General features: G+C 52.8%; 1 protein-coding gene across 4 annotated transcripts; it reads right to left on the minus strand.

The window, feature by feature from the left end:
- Positions 1-1,191: 1,191 nt before the first annotated feature.
- On the minus strand, positions 1,192-15,936 carry AGTRAP (angiotensin II receptor associated protein). 4 transcript variants are annotated; one of them, XM_004024652.5, is made up of 5 exons: positions 15,672-15,936; positions 6,107-6,141; positions 4,401-4,506; positions 3,336-3,531; positions 1,192-1,870 (listed from the first exon to the last, which is right to left on the minus strand). In XM_004024652.5, exons 1-5 carry the CDS (start codon positions 15,696-15,698, stop codon positions 1,755-1,757), a joined length of 480 nt encoding a protein of 159 aa, XP_004024701.1. In that variant the 5' UTR covers positions 15,699-15,936; the 3' UTR covers positions 1,192-1,754. The 4 variants fall into 4 exon arrangements, with proteins under 4 accessions (XP_004024701.1, XP_004024702.1, XP_018866724.1 ...); XM_004024653.4 differs by having other exon boundaries at positions 3,357-3,531; positions 15,672-15,830; XM_019011179.4 differs by lacking the exon at positions 15,672-15,936 and adding an exon at positions 14,568-15,557.
- Between the last annotated feature and the right edge of the window lie 8,571 nt (positions 15,937-24,507).

Consider the following 24,507-nt stretch of genomic DNA (forward strand, 5'->3'; position numbering starts at 1 on the left):
TGAGGTCTGAAAATTCATCCCAATGCCATTCTGCAATCTGCTTTGTTCACATTTGCGGGGGGGCCAACGTTGGTGGAAATAGGTCTGGTTTAACAGCTGTAACTGCTGCACTGTGCTCCATACGATGAATGGACCGTGGCTTACTGGTCCGTACTCCCTATAATGAATGGCCCGTGGCTTACTGGTCCATACTCCCTACAATGAATAGACTGTGGCTTACTGGTCCATACTCCCTATAATGAATGGACCGTGGCTTACTGGTCCATCTCCTGACAGCGAGGCTGTTTCCAGTTTCTCACAACTGCAGCTGCTCAGCAGCCCTCTGCCCGGAGCACAGCCCCTTCCCCACAGCAGCCTTCCTCCCTGACCCAGAGGCCCATGTCCTCTTCTTTCGGGGCTCTTGCCTCTGTGTGTAATCCTCCAGGTGGGAAGACTCCTAGGTTGAGAGCAGGCTCCCAAGGTCACCACTGCAGCCCCAAGCCCGCTTGGCACCAGGCAGGTACTGAGCCTCTTTTGATTGACAGATGGACGCAAGAGAATAATGGGGGTTGTGCACTAGGCCTTGACCCTGTGCCAGGGACAAGCCAGGATGGCCTGGGAAAGCCCTGGCACTTGGTGCCCAGGGGGCAGAAGAGCAAGTTGTGAATAGCTAGACCTGTCCGTGGGGTGGGCCGGGGCCCCGGGGAACTTCTGGACGTGTCAGCCCAAGTCAGCTGTGACCAGACCACAGGGGCCACCAGGAAGAGGTCGCCCCTGCCTCCTAACCTAGCATCGTCACTGGCCCGAGGAGCAGGTCCACTGCTAACAAGTTCACCATCACTTAGGGAGCCCTCCTCACGCCAGGCACTTTACACCTGGAGCAGGCACCAACCCTTTCTAGAAGACACTGAAGGCATGCAGCTAGTAAGTGGCAGAGCAGGATTCCAAAGAGTGCCTGGGTCATCTGGTTCAGAGAAACTGATGCCCACGCACCACACCCACCAGTGTCTCTCTCTCCTGTGGCCTCTGCTAGGCCAGAGCCAGGCTCATGCCCAGCTCAGCCAATGCACATGCCTGTTTCCTCCTGACATGACAGAATGGGGCAGCACAGCACAGGCTCCACCTGGGAACTGGCAGGAGACATCTTCCCAGGAACAAGGCCAGGCCCCAGCCCAGCCAGGAGATTGAAGGTGGCTCAAAACACAGCCCATCTACAGAATTCCCCAAACTTTAATGCTGTGGCTCTGAAAAGGGAGGCTGGAGGTTGTGGTGGGTCACAGTATTGCTGACACCTCTGGCCTCCAGCCCTGCATCCCTAGGCACCATGTGACCAGGCAGTGAGAAGGACGGGGCCTCACTCCCATGCCAGACTGCTCCTCGGGCTGAGCAGGACCTGAAGCTCTCAGGGCTTCCACCAAAGCCCAGCAAACTTGGGGGAGGCCTGAGGGGGCATCAGCAGTCCTTAAAGGCCTGAGCTTGCAACACTCAGGCAGGACTCGGCTGAGGGCCTCTGTGGTGCCACCATTGGGTAGGAGGTAAAGAGAGACCCTGGTTCTCTTTACCCTGAAGAGAGGGGAGGCCTCAGGGAGTTTGGGACAGGAGTGTGCATGGTACTGGGCGGCCCATGGGGGCTCCTGGCCTCTTGGTTCAGGCAATCCCTGAGCTGGGGACACATTCCATCTTAGGTCCAAGAGACGGAGGTCAGGAGCATCCCTAGAACGACCTCCCAGGCACGAGGAAGGCCCGGAGCAGGGCCGGGCGCAGCGTGGCTGGCTTCAGTACCCTCGGGCATCTTGACTCCTGCCCTCTGGGACTGCAAAGGGATCTGCGGGCGCCTCTGCTGAGTCAATCGTCTGGTAGGCACTACGGTCCTGAGAAGACCCAAGGAAACCTAGGTGACAGGGGACATAGTGGGAAAGAAAATGAAGGGTGAGAACTCGGGATGTTCAGCTGAGTCCAACCCAAGATCCACCCCCGCCACCCTCGGGCTGGGCATCCTGTCACCATGCACAGAGACAGAGGCAGCAGCCCCAGGCCCTAAACCTTTAGCGTGTATTATTCATTCAATCCTGCCGTATCCCTGTGCGACGGGTATTTTTATTGTCCCCACTTTACAGATGAGGAAACTGTGGGTCAAAGGGATGAAGTGACTTGCCCGAGATCACACAGCTCAAAGCTGATGATGCTGGGACCCACGCCTAGGCAGCCGAGTCCAAAGCCAGGCTCCTGGCCCCTGTGCCATGGGCTTCCCCAGGCAGCACGTGCTTAGGAACCTGGGCAGAGGGACATCAGCCCCGGGCCCACGCACTCCTCTCCAGCTCCCCTCCCAGGTACAAGGACACCACATTACCATATCCAGATGGCCTCGGAGGCTGGGGCTGGGTCCAAGGCAGGGCCGTAGGGCTCCAAGTACACCACATGCCTCACTCCCATCCCCTACTCTGTACATTCATCCCGGGACCCTGAACAAGTCCCAAAGGATGTGGGCCTCAGTTTCCTCATCTGTCCAATGGGAGAAACATTCTGGCACCCCTCACCTGGGGGCAGGCCCAGGCAGTGCTGAGGTCAGCCACTGTGGGCAGCCCCAGGCCATTCCCACCCTCAACCAGCTGGTGGCAGTCACAGGCCACCTGGGGCATCTCATCTCAGGAGTGAAAGGCAGAAGGCCACACCCTACCACCTCCCTCCACTCCTCTCAAAGAGAGAGAGAAAGGAAGAGAGAGAGAGGTGTCAGAGAGCAGGCAAATGGCTCGGCCACCAGGAGAAGGAGTACAGGAGTTCAGAGAGGGCGTGGGAGAGGGCAGGTGTAAGGCTGGGTGAGTGGGGAGGGGCCGGTGGGCCGGGAAAGTGCCCCCTGTTCAGGGCTGTCTTCACTGAGGCTCCCACAGCCTACACTGGCACGGGCTCTGCCCTGGCCACCTAGCAGTCTCTGCAGCAGGAGAGGGAAGACCCCATGTGGCAGGAAATGGGGTTCCAGTGATGGGCCCCGGTGAGAACAGAGAGGAGACCTGTAGGTGCCCGTGGCCCTCAGGATGGAGACAGCCCAGGGCTGCCCCTGGGAACTAAATGGTACCCCCAGCTGTGCCTGTGTTCTGGGCTGAGAGAAGGGCCCAGCCTCAGCTTCACAGCAGAAGAAGGTCATGGCAGACCAGGACAACCAGGGGACCCCTGGGCTCCTGCAGCAGAGACTAGGAGCTTGGACCTGTCCAGCCTAGTACAGAGCGCCCATGCCACACTCTCCCTGCACCTTGAGCCCTGGCCCCATGGGGCAAGGCTGGCTCACTGAGGGAGAGGCTGGAGGCCAGGCAAGGGAGAGACGGGAGCGGTGAGGAGCTGGCTGGAGGTGGTGGCCTCACCAGTGTGGACCAGGAGCTCACCTCCGCGCTCCCGGTACATGTGGTAGACGAAGCAGCAGGAGAGCGGCTTGAGCAGCAAGCTGAGGATGGCCATGCCCACGCCAAAGCGGCCCGTGTCCGTGAGGCTGACCCGCGGGTAGAAGATGCTGATGTGCACGATGTCCAGGAAGATGGTGGCCAGCAAGCCACCCAGAAACTGCAAGACACACCACACTGATGAGCACAACACCCCCACCACGCTCCGTGGCTCCCCCACCATACACCGGATGGGAAGCTGTTTCGTGCCCTGCTGTGTCCTTGGGGCTTGCTGGAAAATGGATCAAGCAAGCAGGCAGGGCCCCGTTGGGGAGCCGCTGGTTGAGACTGCAGTCTGGGGGCAGGGATGCTGGGGGCCCAGGTCTCGGTTCCACCAGAGCCTCCCTCCCCACCCATTTCCCGTCATCTCCAAGGCCATGATGGGCACAAGACTTGGCTCTAGAACCTCCATAGAGGAAGGTTCCTTGGAGTTCACCCAGTCCTTCTCCAACACAAAGAAAATCTCTTCTCAGTCATCCTGAGGCCCTGGCCTCGGCTTGAAGAGCCTGTGCGGGAGTGCTCACTGCCCCACGGGGCTCCGTGGGTGCTGAGAAGCTCCCCCTGTGGGAGGTTTCGGTGGGGCAGGGTCACCTCTACTTCCTAAAGTAGTGGAATGCCCTCTTGGCCGGGTCTCCCAGCCATATCCCCTCCCCTAAAAGAGAGCCCCAGAGGGAGGTTACAGGGTATGTTCCACTGCTCTTGCGAAGTGGCTAATCCGAGGCACTGGTGGGACCCACCCCATGGCTTTCCTCAGGGAGATAATGGCAGACTTGGGGTTCTCTAAGCCAGACAAGAAGAGCAGCAGGCTGGGCTCCTGAACACAGGCATGGGCCAGAGCCCAGGAGGCTGATGAACAGGCTTTAGACAATGGGAAGTGGTGGCCCAAGGAAGAGGGGGAAGATTGGGATGGGACGGGGTAGCAAAGCCAGGCTATGTCTTGCCCTGTGCTGCGGCTCCCCGCCTTGCCGCCTCTCCCCCACCCTGGCTCACCATGCTTATGGCGTCAATGGAGTCCCGCTGAGCCACAGCCCACACGCCCAAGGCCAGGATGGTGAAGTTGGCCCAGGCATAGGAGCCTGAGAATACAATGCAGCCCCTGTAGGAAGAGGTAGCTCAGTCCCGTCAGGCGGCCACCACCCCGCAGGTCACCTCCCTCCTGCTCCGGGGTCTCAGGGCCTCCTCCCAGAACATACCATAGTCTTCGAGGCCACCCGGCTGTGTGCCAGCAAATCCCATGGGCTCCGCCTCCCACCCAGACCCTGGATCTGGCTGTGTCCCTGTAGATCCAAAGCACCTCCCTCTCCTGGCAGATGACAGCCGCAGCCACGCTGTGCCAGCGTCCTGACTGCCACTCTGTTCTCTGAACAGCAACCGGTAACGTAGTCAGATGCTGTCACTCCTCTGCTAAAAATCCTCCAACAGTTTTCTGCCCCATTTGGAATAAAATGCAGACTCTTCACCAGGGCCTAAGGGGCCTGTGGGATCCCGGACACAGCCTCGCCCTACTGACCTCCCAGCCACTGCCCTGTGCGGCGGGCGCCCTCTACCCTGACACCTGGCCCTCCTTTTGTCATTCACCCTGAGACTCGAATGTTCACCCTGAGACTCCTTTCCTCGCCCACCGGTGCTAAGTACAAGTTCGTCACTTTCCTAACACAAGGCCCGCCCTATGCTATTTTTAGGGTATTGATACTGACATTGTTGACTTACTTGTCAATCCAATCAAAATCATGGTGAACACAGATCACTTGCTAGTACCTAGCATGGTTCTGTTTTAAATTAACTCATTCATGTACATTTATGTTAATAACCATAGGAAGGAAGTGTTATTGTTACCCTCACTTTAGAGATGAGGAAACTGAGACACAATGAGGTTAAGTAACTCGCCCAAGGTCACACAGTTGCTGAGCAGTGGGGCTGGGATTTGGAGTCTGGCTGGATAGGCCATGCTCTTGCTCACCCTGCTGTACTGCAAGGAAGACTCAGGAGGACAGGGACTGAGTCTACCTCGTTTATTACCAAACCCACTGGGCCTTGCCTTCCCCTGCATGCAGCGGGCGCTTCCTAGATTTATAGGACATTCACTAAAGTGTAACATGCAGAAGACATGTGCAAGGCAGGTGTGGAGTGCCATTCGGTTCAATAGGTCTTTGAATAAACCATCTTATCTTTTGCTTTTAAGAAAGCAGGTGCCTGGGTCCCAGCCCAGAATCACCAACTCAGAATCTTGGGGAAGTGTGACTAAGAAATCTGTATTTTGGCCCTGCTTCTCAAGGTGGTGAATCATGATGGTTACAGTTCACATGACTCACAGCTGTTGCCCTGTGTGCTGCACTTCGAAGTTTGCAAAGTGCACAGGTGAGCTCAATGGTTTCCAATCTTGGTTTGGCAGAGAAATGTCTCCAGAAGCTCAACAGATTAAAAGAGATGGTAAAGGTGAAAATCAAGCTGCAGTGCTGAGGCCTCACTGTGGGGCAGGCCCTGGGGAGCTCTGATGAGCACTTCCACGTCTCCCTCCCAGCTCCTGCAGGGTGTGCAATCCTTATGCCTATTGTACAGATGGAAATCAAGACCCAGAGAGCAGAGCTGTCTGGCCCAAAGTGACCTGGTTAAAACACGGCAGAACCAGGACCTGACCCGGCTGACACAGACCCTGAGACCGCAGGAGACACACAGATACCCACAGAGTCACTTACCAGGTTGTCAGCAGCCAGTGACCTAGGAGAATCACCTGTGGCACAACAAGGGGGAGAGAAGAGGTCTGTGAACATGACCACCACAGGGGCAGGAAAGCGTCGGGTGCAGAAAACACAGGACGCCCCTGCGCCTGGCACCTCTGAGGGCCTCAGTAATGTCTGTTGAAAAGGCACACCAGCCACTGCAGGTGGCCCAGGAGTGAAGGAGGAGGAAGAAAGCAGGCCAGGCCAGGGAGGGGCTGCTTCATGCCTTCACCCCTCCCATGGGGCAGCTGACACCCACACCCCTTCCAAGCGTCAGAGGCGTATGAACCAGAGCAATTCCATCTTGAATAGGAGCTGGGTAAAATAAGGCTGAAACCTAGTGGGCTGCATTCCCAGATGGTTAAGGCATTCTAAGTCACAGGATGAGACAGGAGGTCAGCACAAGGTACAGGTCATAAAGACCTTGCTGACAAAACGGGTTACAGTAAAGAAGCCGGCTAAAACCCACCCAAATCAAGATGGCCACGAGAGTAACCTCTGGTTGTCCTCACTGCTACACTCCCACCAGCACTGTGACAGTTTACAAATGCCATGGCAACGTCAGAAAGTTACCCTATATTGTCTAAAAAGGGGAGGCATGAATAATCCACCCCTTGGTTAGCATACTATCAAGAAATAACTATAAAAATGGGCAACCAGGCTGGGCGCGGTGGATCACACCTGTAATCCCAGCATTTTGGGAGGCCGAGGTGGGTGGATCACCTGAGGTCAGGAGTTCAGGACTAGCCTGGCCAACATGGTGAAACCCTGTCTCTACTAAAAATACAAAAATTAGCCGGGCATGGTGGTGTGTGCCTGTAATCCCAGCTACTCAGGAGGCTGAGACAGGAGAATTGCTTGAACCTGGGAGGTGGGGGTTGCAGGGAGCCGAGATCGTGCCACTGCACTCCAGCCTGGGTGACGAGCGAAACTCCATCTCAAAAATAATTAAATAAATAAATTAATTAATTTTTTAAAAAAGGGCAACCAGCAGCCCTCAGGGATGCTCTGTCTATGGAGTAGCCATTCTTTCATTCCTTTACTTTCTTAATAAACTTGCTTTCACTTTACTCTATGGACTCGCCCTGAATTCTTCCTTGTGCGAGATCCAAGAACCCTCTCTTGGGGTCTGGATCGGGACCCCTTTCCTGTAACACAAGGGTGGGAGGCTCCTTTGTGGAATGCAGGGAATCTGCTCTGAAATCAGAAGAGGCCTCGATGGGAAACGGAGCGGTGGGGACTCACGTGAGGGTGATTTCTTGGGACACTGGAGCTGGCGCACTGTGGGGGGCAGAGGGGAAAGCAGCTGTTGTGGCTGGAGAGAGCGGGCAAAGGGAGGGTAGCTGGGGACAGGTAGGGGGGCCTGAGGGCCTCGGGAAGGAGCGTGGGCTTCATGCCAAGTGCAACGAGGGACACCACTGAGACTTTTCTACAGGGAGATAGCTTGGTATGCCTTATGGTAAGGAAAAACAACAACAAAATCCCCCTGGCTATTTTTCTGGATTTCTGCAATATTCTACTTTTTTCTTTTTAAATTTGGAGACAGGGTCTTGCTCTGTGGGTCAGGCTGGAGTTCAGTGGTGCCATCACAGCTCACTGCAGCCTCAAACTTCTAGGCTTAAGTGATCCTCCTGCTTCAGCCTCCCCAGTAGCTGGGACTACAGGTGTGTACCACCACGCCCAGCTAATTTTTGTTTTTTTGTAGAGACAAGGTCTCCCTATGTTAACCAGGCTAGTCTCAAATTCCTGGGCTCAAGCAATCTACCCACCTTGGTCTCCCAAAGTGCTGGGATTACAGGCAGGAGCCACTGCACCCGGCTACAATATTTTACCCTTTTTAATGTCCTCTGTGTCCTTAAAATGACAGCCTCCTCTCCTGGAACTGGTCTCTACTCCGGGACATCAACAAGGCCCTGACTGGAAAGCACATAGAAAAAGGGCAGATGGAGGCTGGGCACAGTGGCTCACGCCTGTAATCCCAGAACTTTGGGAGGCTGAGGTGGGCAGATCACCTGAGGTCGGGAGTTCGAGATCAGCCTGACCAGCATGGAGAAACCCTGTTTCTACTAAAAATACAAAATTAGCCGGGCATGGTGGCACATGCCTGTAATCCCAGCCACTCAGGAGGCTGAGGCAGGAGAATCGCTTGAACCCAGGAGGCAGAGGTTGCAGTGAGCCGAGATCGCGCCATTGTACTCCAGCCTGGACAACAAGAACAAACCTCCGCCTCAAAAAAAAAAAAAAAAGAAAGAAAAAGGGCAGATGGGCTGGGCGCGGTGGCTCACGCCTGTAATCCCAGCACTTTGGGAGGCCAAGGCAGGTGGATCACTTGAGGTCAGGAGTTCGAGACCAGCCTGGCTAACATGGTGAAACCCTGTCTCTACTAAAAAGACAAAAATTAGCTGGGCATGGTGGTGGGCACCTGTAATCCCAGCTACTCCGGAAGTTGAGGCACGAAAATTACTTGAACCTGGGAGGCAGAGGTTGCAGTGAGCCCAAATTGGGCCACAGCACTCCAGCTTGGGTGACAGAGTGAGACTCCATCTCAAAAAAAAAAAAAAGAAAAAAAAAGACAGATGCCTCGGGAGGGCAGGCGGCTGCAAAAAGAGCTTCCAAAGGGAAGGGACCCAGGTTGAGCACAATGTATGAGCGGGGCTCGGCCAGGCAAAGTGGGGCCAAGCCCCAGGCCCTGCATGGGTGGCGGTGGGCATGGAGATAACTGAGGTCGGGGTGGGGTGGCACAGAGACTTTGGGAGGCCAGGAGCCCCAAATTGGGAGCTTCAACAGGCCTGGTGGTCAATGAGGGCCCTAGAAGTTTACTCAAGGGATTGAGGGGTCAGGCTGGAAGGGAGAGATGCCACATGCCTGGGGCAGAGGCAGTGTCCTGGCGCAGACACGGGCAAGGTTTGCGAAGAAGGCCGGGGTTTCTGGCCTGGGTGGAAGGGCAGAAGGAGCCCTCACCACCTGCAAAAAAGAACTGTGGGCCAGGTCTGGTGGCTCACGCCTGTAATCCTAACACTTTAGGAGGTGAAGGGAGAAGACTGCTTGAGCCCAGGAGTTCGAGAACAACCTGGCCAACAAAGTAAGATCCTATCTCTAAAAAAAATCAAAAAATTAGCCAGGCATGGTGGAGTACACCTATAGCCCCAGCTACTTGGGAGGCTGAGGTGGGAGAATCACTTGAGCCAGTGAGGTCAAGTGTACAGTGAGCCAAGATCATGCCACTGCACTACAGCCTGGGGGACAGAGCAAGATCCTGCCAGAAAGAGAAAGGAAGGAAAGAAAGAAAAGAAAGCAAGAAAGAGAAGGAAGAAAGAAAAAAGAAAGAAAAGGAAGGAAAGAAGGAAGGAAGGAACGAAGGAAGGGAAAGAAGGGAAAGAAAGGAAAGAAAAGAAAGAAAGACAAACTCACTCTGGCAGAGGAGGAAAAAGCATTTCTAGAAGAGTTACTCTTGACCACACACCAACTATGTGCCAGGCCCTATGCCAACCATCTCACATGACCTTATCTGGACCTCACAGCAGCCTCTGGTACTATTATTCCCATTTCACAGATGAGAAAACCAGACTCAGAGATAAATTATGTTGATCAAGACTCCACAGGTAGCAAGTGGCAAAACTGGAATTAAATTTCAAACTCGCCTCCAAAACCAGTGCACCCAACCTCCCCGCTGGGGGCGCAGGCCTTCAGCTGGGAACTGTTTGGGCTTGTGAGAAAGGTCCACACATGGGGGCAGATGGAATCCAGAGCTGGTGGCTGAGATACTTCACCTTTACCTCCAGGGCCCAGGGCCAGAGTGAACCACAAGGGGCCCCTGGCTCTGTGGCCCAAAAGAAATTCCTTTCCCAGCTCCAAGAGACTAGGAAAATAATTCTGTAAGGACCGATGCACCCAACTTTAAGATCTCGAGACTCTGACCAGGCTGAGTAGTGTGTTACAGAAGTCTAGCTCTAGAAGAAATCTTCGCCATCACCTCACCTACCTTCGTCTACTATTGAGCGCTTCCTATGTGCTAGGTGCCATCCTAAGTGCTTTCTGTATATAAATGCACTAAATCCTTACAATCCTCTGAGGTCTTATTATCCCCATTTTACAGCTGAGAAAACTGAGGCTCAGAAGGAAGTAACTTGCCCAAGGTCACAGAGCAGGCCAGTGGCAGAGCCAGGACTCAAACCCAGGCTGTGCTGTCCAGCCATTAGGCCTCTCCCCATTACAAAGATGGGGAAACTGAGGCAGGAGAGGTGTAGTCTTCCATGGATTTCAATCCCCAGGGGCTTGAAGTGATAAACGGTGTTAAGTTTCTTAAACATTTAGTGTCACCCAGCATCACTGGCACCTGCTTTTCATCCACCCTAGGGAGTCAGAGGTGTGCAGAGCAGAGTCGGAGCTGCGCTCTCAGTACTGACATCGCTAACCAGGTACTCTGCCCTAGGAATGGAGGTGCAGTGAACCCTCATCCCGAAGGAAAGCACCTGATTGAAGGAAAGCATCCTGAAGGAAAGCAAGGGAAAGGGCACCTGATTGAACAGCAGGGAGGCTGGGAGGGTGGGGTGGTCAGGGGCTTCTCTGAGGAAGGGATGGGGGAGGCTGAGGGGGAAGAAGAGCATTTTGAGCAGGAGGGGTGGCACTCACAAAGGCTCTGTGGCAGAAGGGGGTCGTGGAACTTTCTGGAAACTGAACAGAAGCCAGTGTGGCTGGAGTGGAAGGTGAGGGGAGTGGAGGAGGGAGGGACAGGAAGTTGGGGGCAGGCAGGGCTGGGCATGAGGACGATTCTGATCTTTATCTTCAGAGCTAACCACTGTCCCCTCCATCTGATAGTAAACCCTGGACCACAGACAGGAAGGAACTTGCTCAGGGCCACACCGCAGAGTCAGCCACAGTGGTCCCAACATCCAGCTTTTAAAGAAGACACCGAGGAAAGAGACAGAGGGAAGGTAGCTCCCATCACCCCTTTCCTCCCCAAAATCGACACCTAACTCTCCCCACTCTGGGCTTGTTTTGGAAATGATCTTCATTTTCAATGCTCTCGCTCCTATGCCTAGACTGTACACAGAGTAGGTCTTTAATAAATGGGCCCTGCAGAGCCCTGGATTATTCCGGAAAGAATGGCAGTTAGCATGAAAGGCTGAGTCCCAGGGGGGCCTCTGATCCGCAGGATACCCTAAGGGTCATGCTTACAACCTATGAGGTAAAGGCTTTTCCTAGCGCTGGAAGGGCCTGTAATACAGAGTGAGCACCCAGCTGGGTCCACACCTCTGCCATCTCTGTTAGGGAAGAAAACAACGTAACCTGGAAATACTGCAGATCCTTAGCACACACACAGTCTCCTCTGCGTGACGTCACTTTGGTTTGATAAATATGAACAAAGGTAGCACCATTTGCTCCTCTTAAGCCCCTGGGAAAAGAAACGTCCAGAAGCCTAAGCCTCCCCTGCCTCAGTTTCTTCATCTGTATAACAGGAGGACACCCAGAGAGGCCTTAATGTGCAGGAAGGCTCCAGGGAGAAACTGAGCCAAACGGGCCCTGCACTTCCTGGCAGCCCAGGGAAAGAGGGGCCAGTAACTGTCAGGACAAAACCACTGTCTTTTGGCCCTGGGGGAGCTTCCTGGTAGCCAAAGAGACACAGGATTCTCAGGTACGGCCTGAAAGGGGAGCTGGAAGCAGGGGAGGAACCTGAGCTAAACGGGTGGCAGGGCCAGGACCTTTCCCAGCTGGGCAGGAAGGACGGACCTGAGCCCCTGGACTCTCACTACAGTGCTCAGCTCAGGGGAGGTCGCCCAGCTCTTTCCCAGACAGGGGTCAATGGGCCAAGGCAGCAGAGGGTCCCAGGATGCTATGTTGGAACAGGAAACCTGGGTGCTGGTCCAGGCGCCAAGGCCTCAGGCTCCTTTCTGCGAAACGGAGGCAGTACCCATTTGTCCCACGGGGGTGCCTCAACTGCCAGAGACAAGCATCTATCTGGACGGTCACTGTAAGTATCCGTTTACTAACTGTTAAATACCTATGTGGGGCAGGGATCCTGCATCATCAACGACAGCAGCAACTCCTGCTACTGACAAGCACCTGCCTGCCATGCATCTACACTGCACTGCCCCTAACTCATGTCATCCGTGTAATTGTATGGGGTAGAACTGAGGCTCTGAGAGATTAAGTAAATTGGCCCAATTCATAAAGCTTACAAACAACAGAGCCCAGACACAAATGTCAGAATCAATCTATCCAGCCAGAGTTTTTGTTTGTTTTTTTGAGACAAAGTCTTGCTCTGTCGCCCAGGCTGGAGTGCAGTGGTGCGATCTCGGCTCACTGCAACCTCTGCCTCCCGTGTTCAAGTGATCCTCGGTGCCTCAACCTCCTGAATAGCTGGGACTACAGGCGAGCACCACCACACCCAGCTAATTTTTGTATTTTTAGTAGAGGTGGGGTTACATCATGTTGGCCAGGCTGGTCTCGAACTCCTGACCTCAAATGATCCACCTGCCTGAGTCTCCCAATGTGCTAGGATTACAGGTGTGAGCCACCACGCCTGGCCCAGCCTGAATTTGTAACCCTAATTCTAGACTACGTCCTGGACCATGGATCCATCATCCTAGGAGGTAGGGACTGTATTTAACTTCTTTTTATAATGAAGAAATAGATACTGAGAGAGTTCAGAAACCTACTCAAGACCTTGAATGCAGACCTGCCTGCCCCCAAAGCCTGTGCTCTGTCCACTGTGCTACACCGTCAGGATCTCGAAGAGCCGTAGAGGGCAGATGGAAATGAGGAAGTCTAACCTGGAGAAGGCAAGGCTGAAGAGAAACCAGCAGGGCATGCAGACCAAGACTTAAACCCTTTGTTTGCCACTAGAGGATCCATGGCGGGGTAGGACTTCCCAGAAATGGAATACACTCCTACCAGTCCTGTGCAAACACTTGGCGGCCCGTTACACGTGCTAGTGAGATCCCCCAGGGTGGCCGGGGCCCAGGGACACCAGTCAGGGCTGCCAAGGATGGGAGGCAGAGTTGTGCAGCGGTTAACTTCGTGGGTACTGGAGGCGAACAGATGGATCTGATCCCGGTTCCGTGACTTTAGAACCTAGTGACCTTAGGCAAGTCACCTGACCTCTCAGAACAGCTGTTGGCTCTTCTGCAGAGAAGGGCAATAATGCCTGATTCAGTGTTGTTGTGTGGATCCAGCGGTACAGGGAGGTGGAGGTGTGGGAAGCGCTCCACACAGTGCCTGTCAGGAATTCAGCCCTCCATCCCAGCAGTCCTCATTACTGAGTTCTTAACCCAAATGCTACACGACTACCTCCTACACCACCAGATTACCCTCCTCCCAAGGTCTTCTTCCCACAAGACCTCTGTACCCAAGTCCAGTCCTTTCTAAGCTCATCACAATGTCATTCTTGCAGCTCAGGACCTGGCTTCAAGAGACATGGACAGGGCTTGGTCAGGAGCTGCCCTCTGTGCAAAGGGCCTGGGGCAGTTGTTTCTTCTCACCTGGCACCACTGCCCACTCTGGCTGAGCTGGGCAGAAGCAGGCACTCAGCCCTTGCCCAAGGAATATACAAAATGAGGGAGTGGGGAGGGAGTGCAGGCCACAGGGAGCGGTTCCCCACCTCCTGAAGGGCTCTGAACTCAGAACATCCCCTAAGTACCTACAAGCAAGGAGTCAACAGCTGCCCTCCACAGGGTGGCCAGATCCAGCAAACAAAAATACAGAACACCCAGTTACTTTCCAATATCAGATCATGAATAATTTGTTAATATGTCCCACATATTGCCTGAGACTTACTCATACTAAAAAACTGTTCGTTGTTGATCTGAAATTCAAATTCACCTGGATCTCCTGTACACGACCTGACAACCCTGACCCCTCAGGGCCTTCCAGCACTTTGTTCTCTCTGACTGGTAGCGGCTAACACCCTTGGAGACTGGGGTCTTGTTTGCCAAGTCAAGGGGAGGACCAGCCTTTTCATCCTGGGTACCGAAAGCCAGCATAGCTCATACCTGTGGATGCTCTTAGCCTGTCAGGCCCAAAAAGTTGCTCGAAAAAAGCCCCAAAGAGACTAAGCCCTCCCAAAGGACAGAAACAGCCAACGTTAAAGTCAGCCCTAAGCTGGTACCCCAGAAAGGACCTGGCCCTGGAGTCTGGTCCCTATGGGTTCAAATCCTGATACTGCCACTTACTCCCTGTGGGACCTTGGCAATTTACCCAGTCTAAGCTGAAGTTTGCTCATCTGTAAAAAGATGACCATATCAGCTTTCTCATAAGGCTGCCTTGATTAAATAACCTGGCACACCACAGAAGCCCATAAATTAGAGCTCGGTCCCTCCCACTGCCCTCACCTGATCCTCTGTCAGCAATTATTTTAAGCAAATCCCTCATCAGAGAAAAGGCAGTTGGTGTTAACCCCACATTGCCTGGAATAGAGTGCATATTGATACCAACAAACCTCGGCTGCTGTCACGTAAATTTCTTCCCAGCTGAACGTTCCATCCAAGCCCATTCCCTTGCTCCAGCCATGTCTCCCCACCACCTTTGACTGGAAGCTTCAGGAAGGTTTGCTGAAGCAGGTATGATTAAGAAGGGAAACATGCCTATAGCAAGTCATAGCACAGATGTTGTGTAATAATAAAGTGTATTAAGCCATTGTTTTGTAACCATCTATTTCTCAGGTTCCTTTAGTCCCAGACACCAACAGGGAGTTAAATGCTTTGTCATTCATGAGTAAGAGGACATTCCTGGATATTGCCTCAAAGGAGGCTGCACTAAGACCCAAAATGGCCGGTTTGGTCCAAGGTCCACACCTTCCTGACCAAAGCTAAAGCCCCTAGCCCCTCTAATGCAAATGGAGCCCAGACACGTGGGCGGCGGGGCTGGGCGGGGAGAAAAAGAACAGCCGCTGGCACCCAGACCCGGACTGAGCTCACGGCTCGGGAAATGAAGACACCACAGGAAGCCCTGCAGCGTTTTCCCCAGTGCACAAAGTTGGGGTTTTCTGCTTTTAAGTAATTTCTGTTGGAGTTCGCGCTTCTTGATTATGAAATAAGGGCGCTGGATGTGTAAACTTTATAAAACCAACTGCTTGGGAACATCTGATTTCCTTAACCCGACTTAGCAAACAAGGAGGCTCCTGAAACTGTGCTGGGACCCGGGGGGCAAGCCCAGTCCCTGACCCCGCGCGGGGTAGGTGAGCCGCCTACACGCCCCTCCCGCGCACCTTCCTCCTCCTCCAGGGGAATTCTGGGCGTGCAGGCAACAGCAATGCTGGGACCGGCGCTGCCCGCTGGAGGGTCTGAGTCCGGGAGGGGGCGGCCCTTGCCCTCCGCTGCCACCTCCAACGGCCCCTCTGTGTCGCCCTGCTGGCCTGTGTCTGGATCACTCTCCCTGCTGCGGCCTGCCTGCCCATCTCCTTCTCGCGTGGGGTCTGTACCTTCCCTTCCTCCCTACCATCCCTCTTTCCCCAAAACTCCCGGTCCTTCCTCCCACCTTCCGGGAAAATGCAAATGTCCCACCTCCTCCCGCAAAGGGGACCCTCCCCCCAGCCCGTCGCCACCTTCAGGTTCACAGCAGGCAGCTCCATCCCGACTCAGGCCGAGGGCACCTGCGCCGCAGCCGCGGGGGGCTCCTAGGCTCCGAACTCGGGGAACAAACTTGCCCGGCCCCGCCCCGCCCGTTGCGGCCACTCCAACCCCAGCGCAGCTCAAGACCACGTGAAACGGGCTGGAGAGGGTCACGTGACCGCCGCTTGGTTGCTAGGAGACGGCGTCGGCAGCTCGCGCCTTCAGCCAAGCTCCAGATTCCCGCCACCGCCCAGGCAGTACCTGGGGGCCGCTGGCGAAAGTTGGAGTTTCTGTCGCCCAGGGCGTATCCTGCCTGGCTAATATTCCAGGAAGCGGGCTGTTCGGACTGCCTGCAGCCAGGACAACTGGGGGGCCGTCCAGGCGCAAAGTGCTGATGTGGCAACAGCTTGTGTCTCATCCTTGGGGGCACCCTCTCTCCTTCCCACTTCCCTGTGTAAATGGGCTATTTAGGCTACCTACCTCATATGATCCTTATGAGGATTAAATGAGCTAACTGCTGTTGTTAAAGAAAACGTTATTGGGGCTGTTGTTAAACCAGTGCTGTTCAAGACTTGCTGTAGGGTTATTGCCATGGAGTGAGAGTTTGGGCTCAACACCGAATACAACAAGGACCAAGGAGGGATTTATAGCCAGAGCGGAATGAGGGAGCCAGGAATGGAAGATTCCTAGGAGGAGACATCAAGGATGGGGGAGTTCTTGCTAACTTAGCAGGACTCTTGCTGAAACTGGTTTATTATGCAGGCTCAGGCCCAGCAAGGACAGGAAGACACAGAGGTCCAAGGTCGAGGCCTAGTCAAGATGAGGACTCAGAGGAGTCTAACTACGGTTTGTTCTAGGAGAGAACAGTGCCCGGCACTTAGTAAATGGGCAGGACACACAAGCTATTGTTATTACCAACACAAGATGAGGCTGGGCGCAGTGGCTCACCCCTGTTATCCCAGCACTTTGGGAGGCCAAGGAGGGTGGATCACCTGAACTCAGGAGTTCGAGACCAGCCTGGCCAACATGGTGAAACCCCGTCTCTACTAAAAATACCAAAATTAGCAGGGCGTGGTGGTGTGCACCTGCAGTCCCAGCTACTCAGGAGGCGGAGGCACGAGAATTGCTTGAACCGGGGAGGCTACAGCGAGCCGAGCCGAGATCATGCCACTACACTCCAGCCTGGGCGACAGGGTGAGACCTTGTCTGGGAAAAACAAACAAACAAACAAAAAACAACCCCTGAGGAGCCAAATTGGTGGGAGCCCACTTTAATCAGCATACCAAAAGTTTTAGAAAACTCTAGCTGAAAAACCATAAGAAATTCCTCCCCCAATTGTACATGAGGAAAGAAAGGGCTGTCTCCTGCCTCACCTGGCACCTCTCTTAAAGATTGTTGACCACCACACCCCCCCACCGCACCAAGAACATTAATCCGCTCTACCTCCAAGTCCCTTCCTAACATCAACTTTCCTTTAGAGAACACCAGCTTTTGTTTAGTGTCACCTAGGTATGGAAACCTTCAGGGTACACCTGAGCACTTGGTCTTATTCCTAGGACGGGAGAAACCAGGTGGGAACCTACAAAACTGCCTGGGTGAGTCCTTAGATAATACCAAGACCCATAGTCTCTCCAGATGCAAAGAAAGGGTTTCTCTGGATGGATGAGGAGAGTTTTGCAGGGCTGCAGGGCCCATAGGCCTAACTTAATGCCCTCTTAGGAGGCACAGATCCCCCCAGTCTAGGGATAAATTAGAGACCAGCCAAATGGCTACATCCAGTTCGATTTAGGACTGGTTGCTATTATTATTATTAGTTCATTATTGGTAATTAATTATTGTTATTAGTAAAGTACTTAGAAGAGAGTAATTTCTCAGTAAGCAGTCAATATTAGAATATTATGTTATTATTATCTTTTTTTTTTGAGATGGAGTCTGGCTCTGTCACCCAGGCTGGAGTGCAGTGGCGCGATCTCAGCTCACTGCAACCTCCGTCTCCTGGGTTTAAGTGATTCTCCTGCCTCAGCCTCCTGAGTGGCTGAGACTACAGGTGGGTGCCAACATGCCCGGCTGATTTTTGTATTTTTAGTAGCGATAGGGTTTTGCCATGTTGGCCAGGCTGGTCTCAAACTCCTGACCTCAGGTGATCTGCCCGCCTCGGCCTCCCAAAGTGCTGGGATTTCAGGCGTGAGCCACAGTGCGCAGCCTGATCAATTTCCTTCTAAAAAATATTTCCCATACACTCCAGATTCTAGAGGGATTTAATCCAAGCCTTTAGGTATATAATAAAGTTGTGATCACTTTGTAAGGAGAAAATGAAAAACAGGCCAGGCACGGTGGCTCAAGCCTGTAATCCTAACACTTTGGGAGGCTGAGGCCGGTGGATCACGTGAGGTCAGGAGTTCGAGATCATTTTGGCCAACATGATGAAACCCCGTCTCTACTAAAAATACAAAAATTAGCCAGGCATGGGGGTGTGCACCTGTGGTCCCAGCTACTTGGGAGGCTGAGGCAGGAGAATTGCTTGAACCTGGGAGGTGGAGGTTGAAGTGAGCCGAGATCCTGCCACTGCACTCTAGCCTGGGCAACAGAGTGAGATTCCATGTCAAAAAAAAAAAAAAAAAAAAAAACGCAAAACAACTCCTAGGATTAGAGCTGACATTTACTAAACTGACATTTACAGGACCCTGTAGGGGCGGAAGGGTGTGATACCTTTCCTCACCCATCATAAAGGTCACAGCTGACACTCCTGTAAAAAAAGACTGCTTAACAAGAGAAAAGCATACCAAGTTTAGTTAAGCAAAGCTTCATGTGACATGGGAGGCTTCAGAGATGAAGACTCAAAGGTCCTGGGAAATCTGTCCATTTATGTGCTTAGTTTCAAGGAAGAATGAACAGCCCTGTAGCAATGCAATTGGATAAAAAGAAAATGAACAAGTCTTGTCCAGATTCTTCTTGGGCTCTCCATGCAGCATTCCTTCCTCCTGGGTATGGGGTAGAACCCCTCTGTAATGAGGTCTTTAAAGAGAGAAGGGAGAGAGCCACCTTTCTAGGTTTTATGGCTACTTTGGAGACAGGGGTTCTAGTTTCTGTGACCCACCTTGGAGAAGGAGGATTTTTTTTTTTTTCTTCAGACAAGGTCTTGCTCTGTTACCCAGGCTGGGGTGCAATGGTGTGATCATGGCTCACTGCAGCCTCAACCTCCTGGGCTCAGGTGATCCTCCCACTTCAGCCTCCTGAATAGCTGGGATGAGAAGCACCTATCACCATGACTGGCTAATTTTTGTATTTTTTTTTATAGAGACAGGGCTTGCCATGTTGCCCAGGCCGGTCTCAAACTCCTGGGCTCAAGCGATCCACCTGCCTCGGCCTCCCAAAGTGCTGGGATTACAGACTTGAGTCACCTCATCCCCTGCCAAAGGAGGAATTCTTGTTCTGTGACTGCCTCACGGGAGAAGGAGGGGCTGGAGACAGGAGGTCAGGAGGGGGTCACAGAGACGTTGCTTTTGAGGCCTCCAGTCTTCTGTAGTTCATAGTACTTAGCATGCCAAAGCACCAGATATTGGGGTGACATTTTCTGAGCCCCAACAGTAGTTGTCGTGTCGCAGACAGTGTGAAAGGGCTTCATAGTGGGCCGGGCACGGTGGCTCACACCTATAATCCCAGCACTTTGGGAGGCCAAGGCGGGTGGAACACCTGAGGTCAGGAGTTTGAGACCGGCCTGGCCAACATGGTGAAACCCTGTCTCTATTAAAAATACAAAAATTAGCCGGGCATGATGGCACATGCCTATAATCCCAGCTACTCGGGAGGCTGAGGCATGAGAATCGCTTGAACCCAGGAGGTAGAGATTGCAGTGAGCCGAGATCCTGCCATTGCACTCTAGCCTGAGAGACTGAGAGACGGAGCGAGACCCTGTCTCAAAAAAAAAAAAAAAAAAAAGTTCTTCATAGTAAATGCTCACAACAGAACTATGGCACGCACTGTTCTTATTCCTGTTTACACTTAGGCAACTGAAATCAACAGAAGTGAAGCCCGTTGCCGCAGGCACAGCACTAATTGCTGCTGGAACTGCGGTGGGACCCAGGAAGCCTGGCTCCAGGACCCTGACGTAACCACACAGCAGAAAAATCCGGCCAGGGCTGAAATGAGAAGGATAGAGCGAAGCAAGGAGGAGAAGACAAGGATCGGAAGGCAGCACAAGGCTGGGCCTGTGGAATGTCCCTGTGGCTCAGACACTGACACTGTATTCATCTCCACCAGCTGGGGCCAGAGGCAGAGGGAGGAGAGCACGAGAAGACCCAGCTGGCTGGGCGGGCTTGGCAGGCTGGTGGGGTTGGGGGGTTGGGGGGATGGGGGGAGGTGGGAAGCACGGAGAAACAAAAGAAAGTGAAACTGTCGGTATCCTCAAAGGAACCGGAGTTCCTGCCACGACCTATTCTTGGCTATGGAAGGACATAATAGACCCCCACGTGGCATTCCACAAGGCTTGGGGTCATGTATTGAGTGAGTACAGACACTCCCCAACTTACAGTGGTCTGACATGATTTGTCTACTTTCCAACAGTGTGAAAGCGATCTGTGTTCAGTAGAAACCATATTTCCTGTCCCCAGTATAACCATTCTGTTTTTCACTTGCAGTATAGTGTTCAATAAATTCCATAGGGTTTTCAGCACTTTATTATGAAATAGGCTTGTTTTTCATGATTTTGCACAACTGTAGGCTAATGTAAATGTTCTGAGCGTGTTTAAAGTAGGCTAGACTAAGCTATGATGTTCAGTAGGTTAGGTGTATTAAATGCATTTTATTTTCTTTTTTTGAGACAGGGCCCTCTAGGTGCTCTGTCACCCAGACTGGAGTACAGTGGTGCAACCTTGGCCCAGTGCAGCCTCCAACTCCTGGGCTCAAGTGATCCTCCCATCTCAGCCTCCCAAGTAGCTGGTATTACAGGCTCACACCACCATGCCCAGCTAATTTTGCTTTTTTTTTTTTTTCTTGAGATGAACTCTCACACTGTCGCCTGGGCTAGTGTGCAGTGGGGCGATCTTGGCTCGCTGCAGCCTGCACCTGCCGGGTTCAAGCAATTCTCCTGCCTCAACCTCCCAAGTAGCTGGGACTACAGCCACGTGCCACCCCACCCGGCTAATTTTTGTATTTTTAGTAGAGACGGGGTTTTACTGTGTTGGCCAGGCTGGTCTGGAACTCCTGACCTCATGATCCACCTGCCTTGGCCTCCCAAAGTGCTGGGATTACAAGTGTGAGCCACCGTGCCCGGCCAGAGGAGACATTTGTTTCTGTGACTACTTAAAACTAATGAGGGCTGACTCTGAACGATTTGTCCCAATGGCACAGAATTCAATCTTACAGCGGCATCCCTTGCTGACACTTATGGACCCCAGCCAGCCTCCATAAATACTCCTTGAGCTTTAAAACACAGGAAATCATGCCTAATGTTCCGGCTGCTCTGCCACCTCATCAGGGTCCTATGAAAATTACTGCTGGTTAAGAATGATCCCCGCCAGGCCTTCCCAGACATGTGGCAATAGTGCCCTGTCCCTCCAGAGACCCTTGTGCTCAGAGAACCCATCAGAATGCCTTATGGAACCCTTGGTGATTATAGAAAAGGCAGAAAAGGAAATTGCCTGTGCCCTGTTGGAGTCCAGGAAGCTGTGGCTGTGTTAGAAACCACCTAGAACACAAGCGGAAGTAAGAGGCTATTGCCCAAGAGGAAGGAGAGGCACTTCAGCTACTCTCAAATTCTGACCTATGGTATTTCCTTCAACCCCTGCTGCATACAGCAGCAATCCTCTTATTTTATTGTGTGCGTGTGCACGCACATGTGCGGGGGTGTGTGTGTGCATGTGTGTAGGTGTGCATGGGCATGTGCATGGGTGTGCATGTGCAGGTGTGTGTGTGTGCATGTGTGTAGGTGTGCATGGGCATGTGCATGGCATGTGCATGGATGTGCATGTGTGTGGGTGCGTGTGGGTGCATGTGCGGGTGCGTGCATGTGCGTGTGCGTGTGGGTGCGTGTGCATGTATGTGTGGGTGCGTGTGTGTGTGTGCATGTGCATGCTCACGTGCTTTCCTCAACTCTGAGCATCTTGTTCAGAGCTCAACTCCAGCCCCTGGCCCAGGCTCTGCACGGAGCGAGCTTCAATGTGTGCTGCTTGCCTCCCGCCTCCCATGGCCTGTCCTGGTTGTGTCATAACTTCAGGCTGCTTCCTCCTCCTCTCTTCATTCTCCCATCTTTACACGTGGATGCTGCTGGAATTCCAAGGGAGGCGTTGGAGGGCTCTGGCTGAATCTGAGTGATGGCTCAGATACACACATGAGGCCTGTTGTGGCCACTGAGCCCAACAGCCCGAGACGCCTATCTGCCCCGGGGTTTATCTTTGGTGTTTGCTTTCACTGCTTTCAGGCTTCACTGGCGGTGGCTTTCACATCTGACTCTGCTGCAGGCTCTTCGAGGTCTCATCTTCCTTGCAGGGGGGCAGTGGCCACAGGGAGAGAGAAGAGAACAAGGAAGTGGGTGGAGGAGGGGAGGGTGCTTCCACTGGCTCTCTGGAAGGAATCAAGCCCTCTTCCTCTCTGGGAAGCCGGCCTGAAGGTGAATCCAACTTCGGTCCTGGCAGCCCCCTGCCTGACAGCAGCCTCGATGGGTCCTAAATGAGTGGCACAGTGCCTGTGAGGTGGGAGTAGGGGTGAGATCAGTGATCAGCTCCTAGTAGGTGCTCAGTAAACTTCAGGTATTTGAGAGGCAACACAGGGTCATGGACATGATCAGGTTTTGGAGTCAGGCAGACCTGGGAGAGGCCTCTCCAGCACCACTTTGGGCAAGTGGCCTTAATTCCTTTGTGCTTCCATTTTCATGCTTGGCAAAAGAAGGTCTAACAATTCCCAGTTACGCAAGAGGAGGGGCGCCTCACACCGTCAATGGAGGCCAGGGCTGTGTCTGGAGGAAGGTGTTCCCTCTGTACGCAGGTATTCTGCTCTGTGCCAGGCGCTGACACAGGTCAAGGTCGGGATGCACAGTGCCAGTTCAAGACCACAGCATATAGCGCCGTCCAATTGTGCCCTTGCCGCAGTGCCTAATCGCCAGCAGGGACAGAGCCCAGGCTCCTGACTGCAGTTCTCCAGTGCAAACGTGTGAGTTTCAGGATATGCCATCATGTGTTTGGGGAGGTGTGATGAAGGGACAGGGGCAGCTCTGTTTTGTCATTTGCTGACCCAGTCAGGCATCCATTCATATCGCTCCTAACCTGATCCCTCCCCACCCCATCCCACCCCAAATTGCAATTTCATGTCCTAACACTGGGTAGACACTGGTCTGGGCCCACCACAGCATGTGTGTCCATGTTCATGACCAGGGTTGGCCACCACTACACTGAGGCTCAAGCTGCCAAACAGAGTGAGGAAGCCCAGAGCTTCATGACCCGCCACGGTCAACTCTGTTGCACGTCCAGTCACTGGGATCTGAGCTGGGGAGCTGAGCTCCAGAAAGCTCCATGATGGTCAATTTCATGTGTCAGCTTGGGCAAGTTCTAGTACCCAAGGTTTCAGTCAAAAAAGAGTGTAGGTGTGTGTGAGGGCATCTGCAGTCAGTTGGCTTGAAGGAAAGGAGGGTACCCCTGAGAATGTGGTGGGCCTCATCCTATCAGTTGAAGGCCTTAAGAACAAAAACTGAGGTCTTGGGAGAAGAAATTCAGCCTCAAGACTGCAGCATTAACTCCTGCCTGAGTTTCTGGCCTGCCTGCTGGTCCTACTAATTACAGACTTGCCAGCCCCTGCAATCATGGGAGCCAATTCCATAAAATAAATCTCTTTATATACAGTCATGCATTGCTTAACAGCAGGAATACATTCTGAGAAATGTGTCATTAGACAATTTCATTGATGGGCAAACATCATAGCATTACACACTGCAAACGTCATAGTGTGTACTCACACAAACCTAGATGGTGAAGCCTCCCACACACCTAGGCTCTCTGAGATAGCCTGTTGCTCCTGGGCCACAGACTTGCACAGTATGTTACTGTACTGAATACTGCAGACAACTGTGACACAATGATGAGTATTTGTGTATCTAAACATATCTAGACATAGAAGAGGTACAGTAAAAGTATGGTATTAGAATCTTATGAAGGCTGGGCATGGTGGCTCATGCCTGTAATCCCAGCACTTTGGGAGACTGAGGCAGAGGATCACTGAGGCCAGGAGTTTGAGACCAGCCTGGGCAACATAGCGAGACCCCGTCTCTACAAAAGATACAATAATTAACCAGGCTAATTACTGTATTTATAATACAATAATTATTATTGCATTAATAATACAAAACTTTGGAGGCCGAGGCAGGAGGATCATTTGAGCCCAGGAGTTTGAGGCTGCAATGAACCATGATTGTGCCACTAGACATAATGTCATGACTGTGCATAACCTAGACATAAAGCCAGATTCTGCCTCAAAAACAAAACAAAACAATCTTAGGAGACCACTGTTGTATGTGTGGTCTGTCGTTGACTGAAATGTTTATATGGCACATGACTGTGTGTATACACACACACACACACACACACACACGAGATATATAAATACATAGCTATTTTAAGATATATAAATATAAATATCCAATTGTTTCTGTTTCTCTGGAGAACCCTGACTGATCCACCCCAGTGCAGCCACCTGCCGTCCACCAAGGGCTGCACCCAGGCTGCTGGCACTGAGAGCTGACATCCTGTGGCCTTGGGCTTGACTGGCCCTAACCCCTTATCTCAGCACTGTTCTGACCTTTATTAGTAGAAATGGGTTCCAGTGGACATCCCAGGACAGAGG

Source organism: Gorilla gorilla, chromosome 1 (genome assembly GCF_029281585.2).
Source record: "Gorilla gorilla gorilla isolate KB3781 chromosome 1, NHGRI_mGorGor1-v2.1_pri, whole genome shotgun sequence".
Taxonomy (NCBI): Eukaryota; Metazoa; Chordata; class Mammalia; order Primates; family Hominidae; genus Gorilla; species Gorilla gorilla.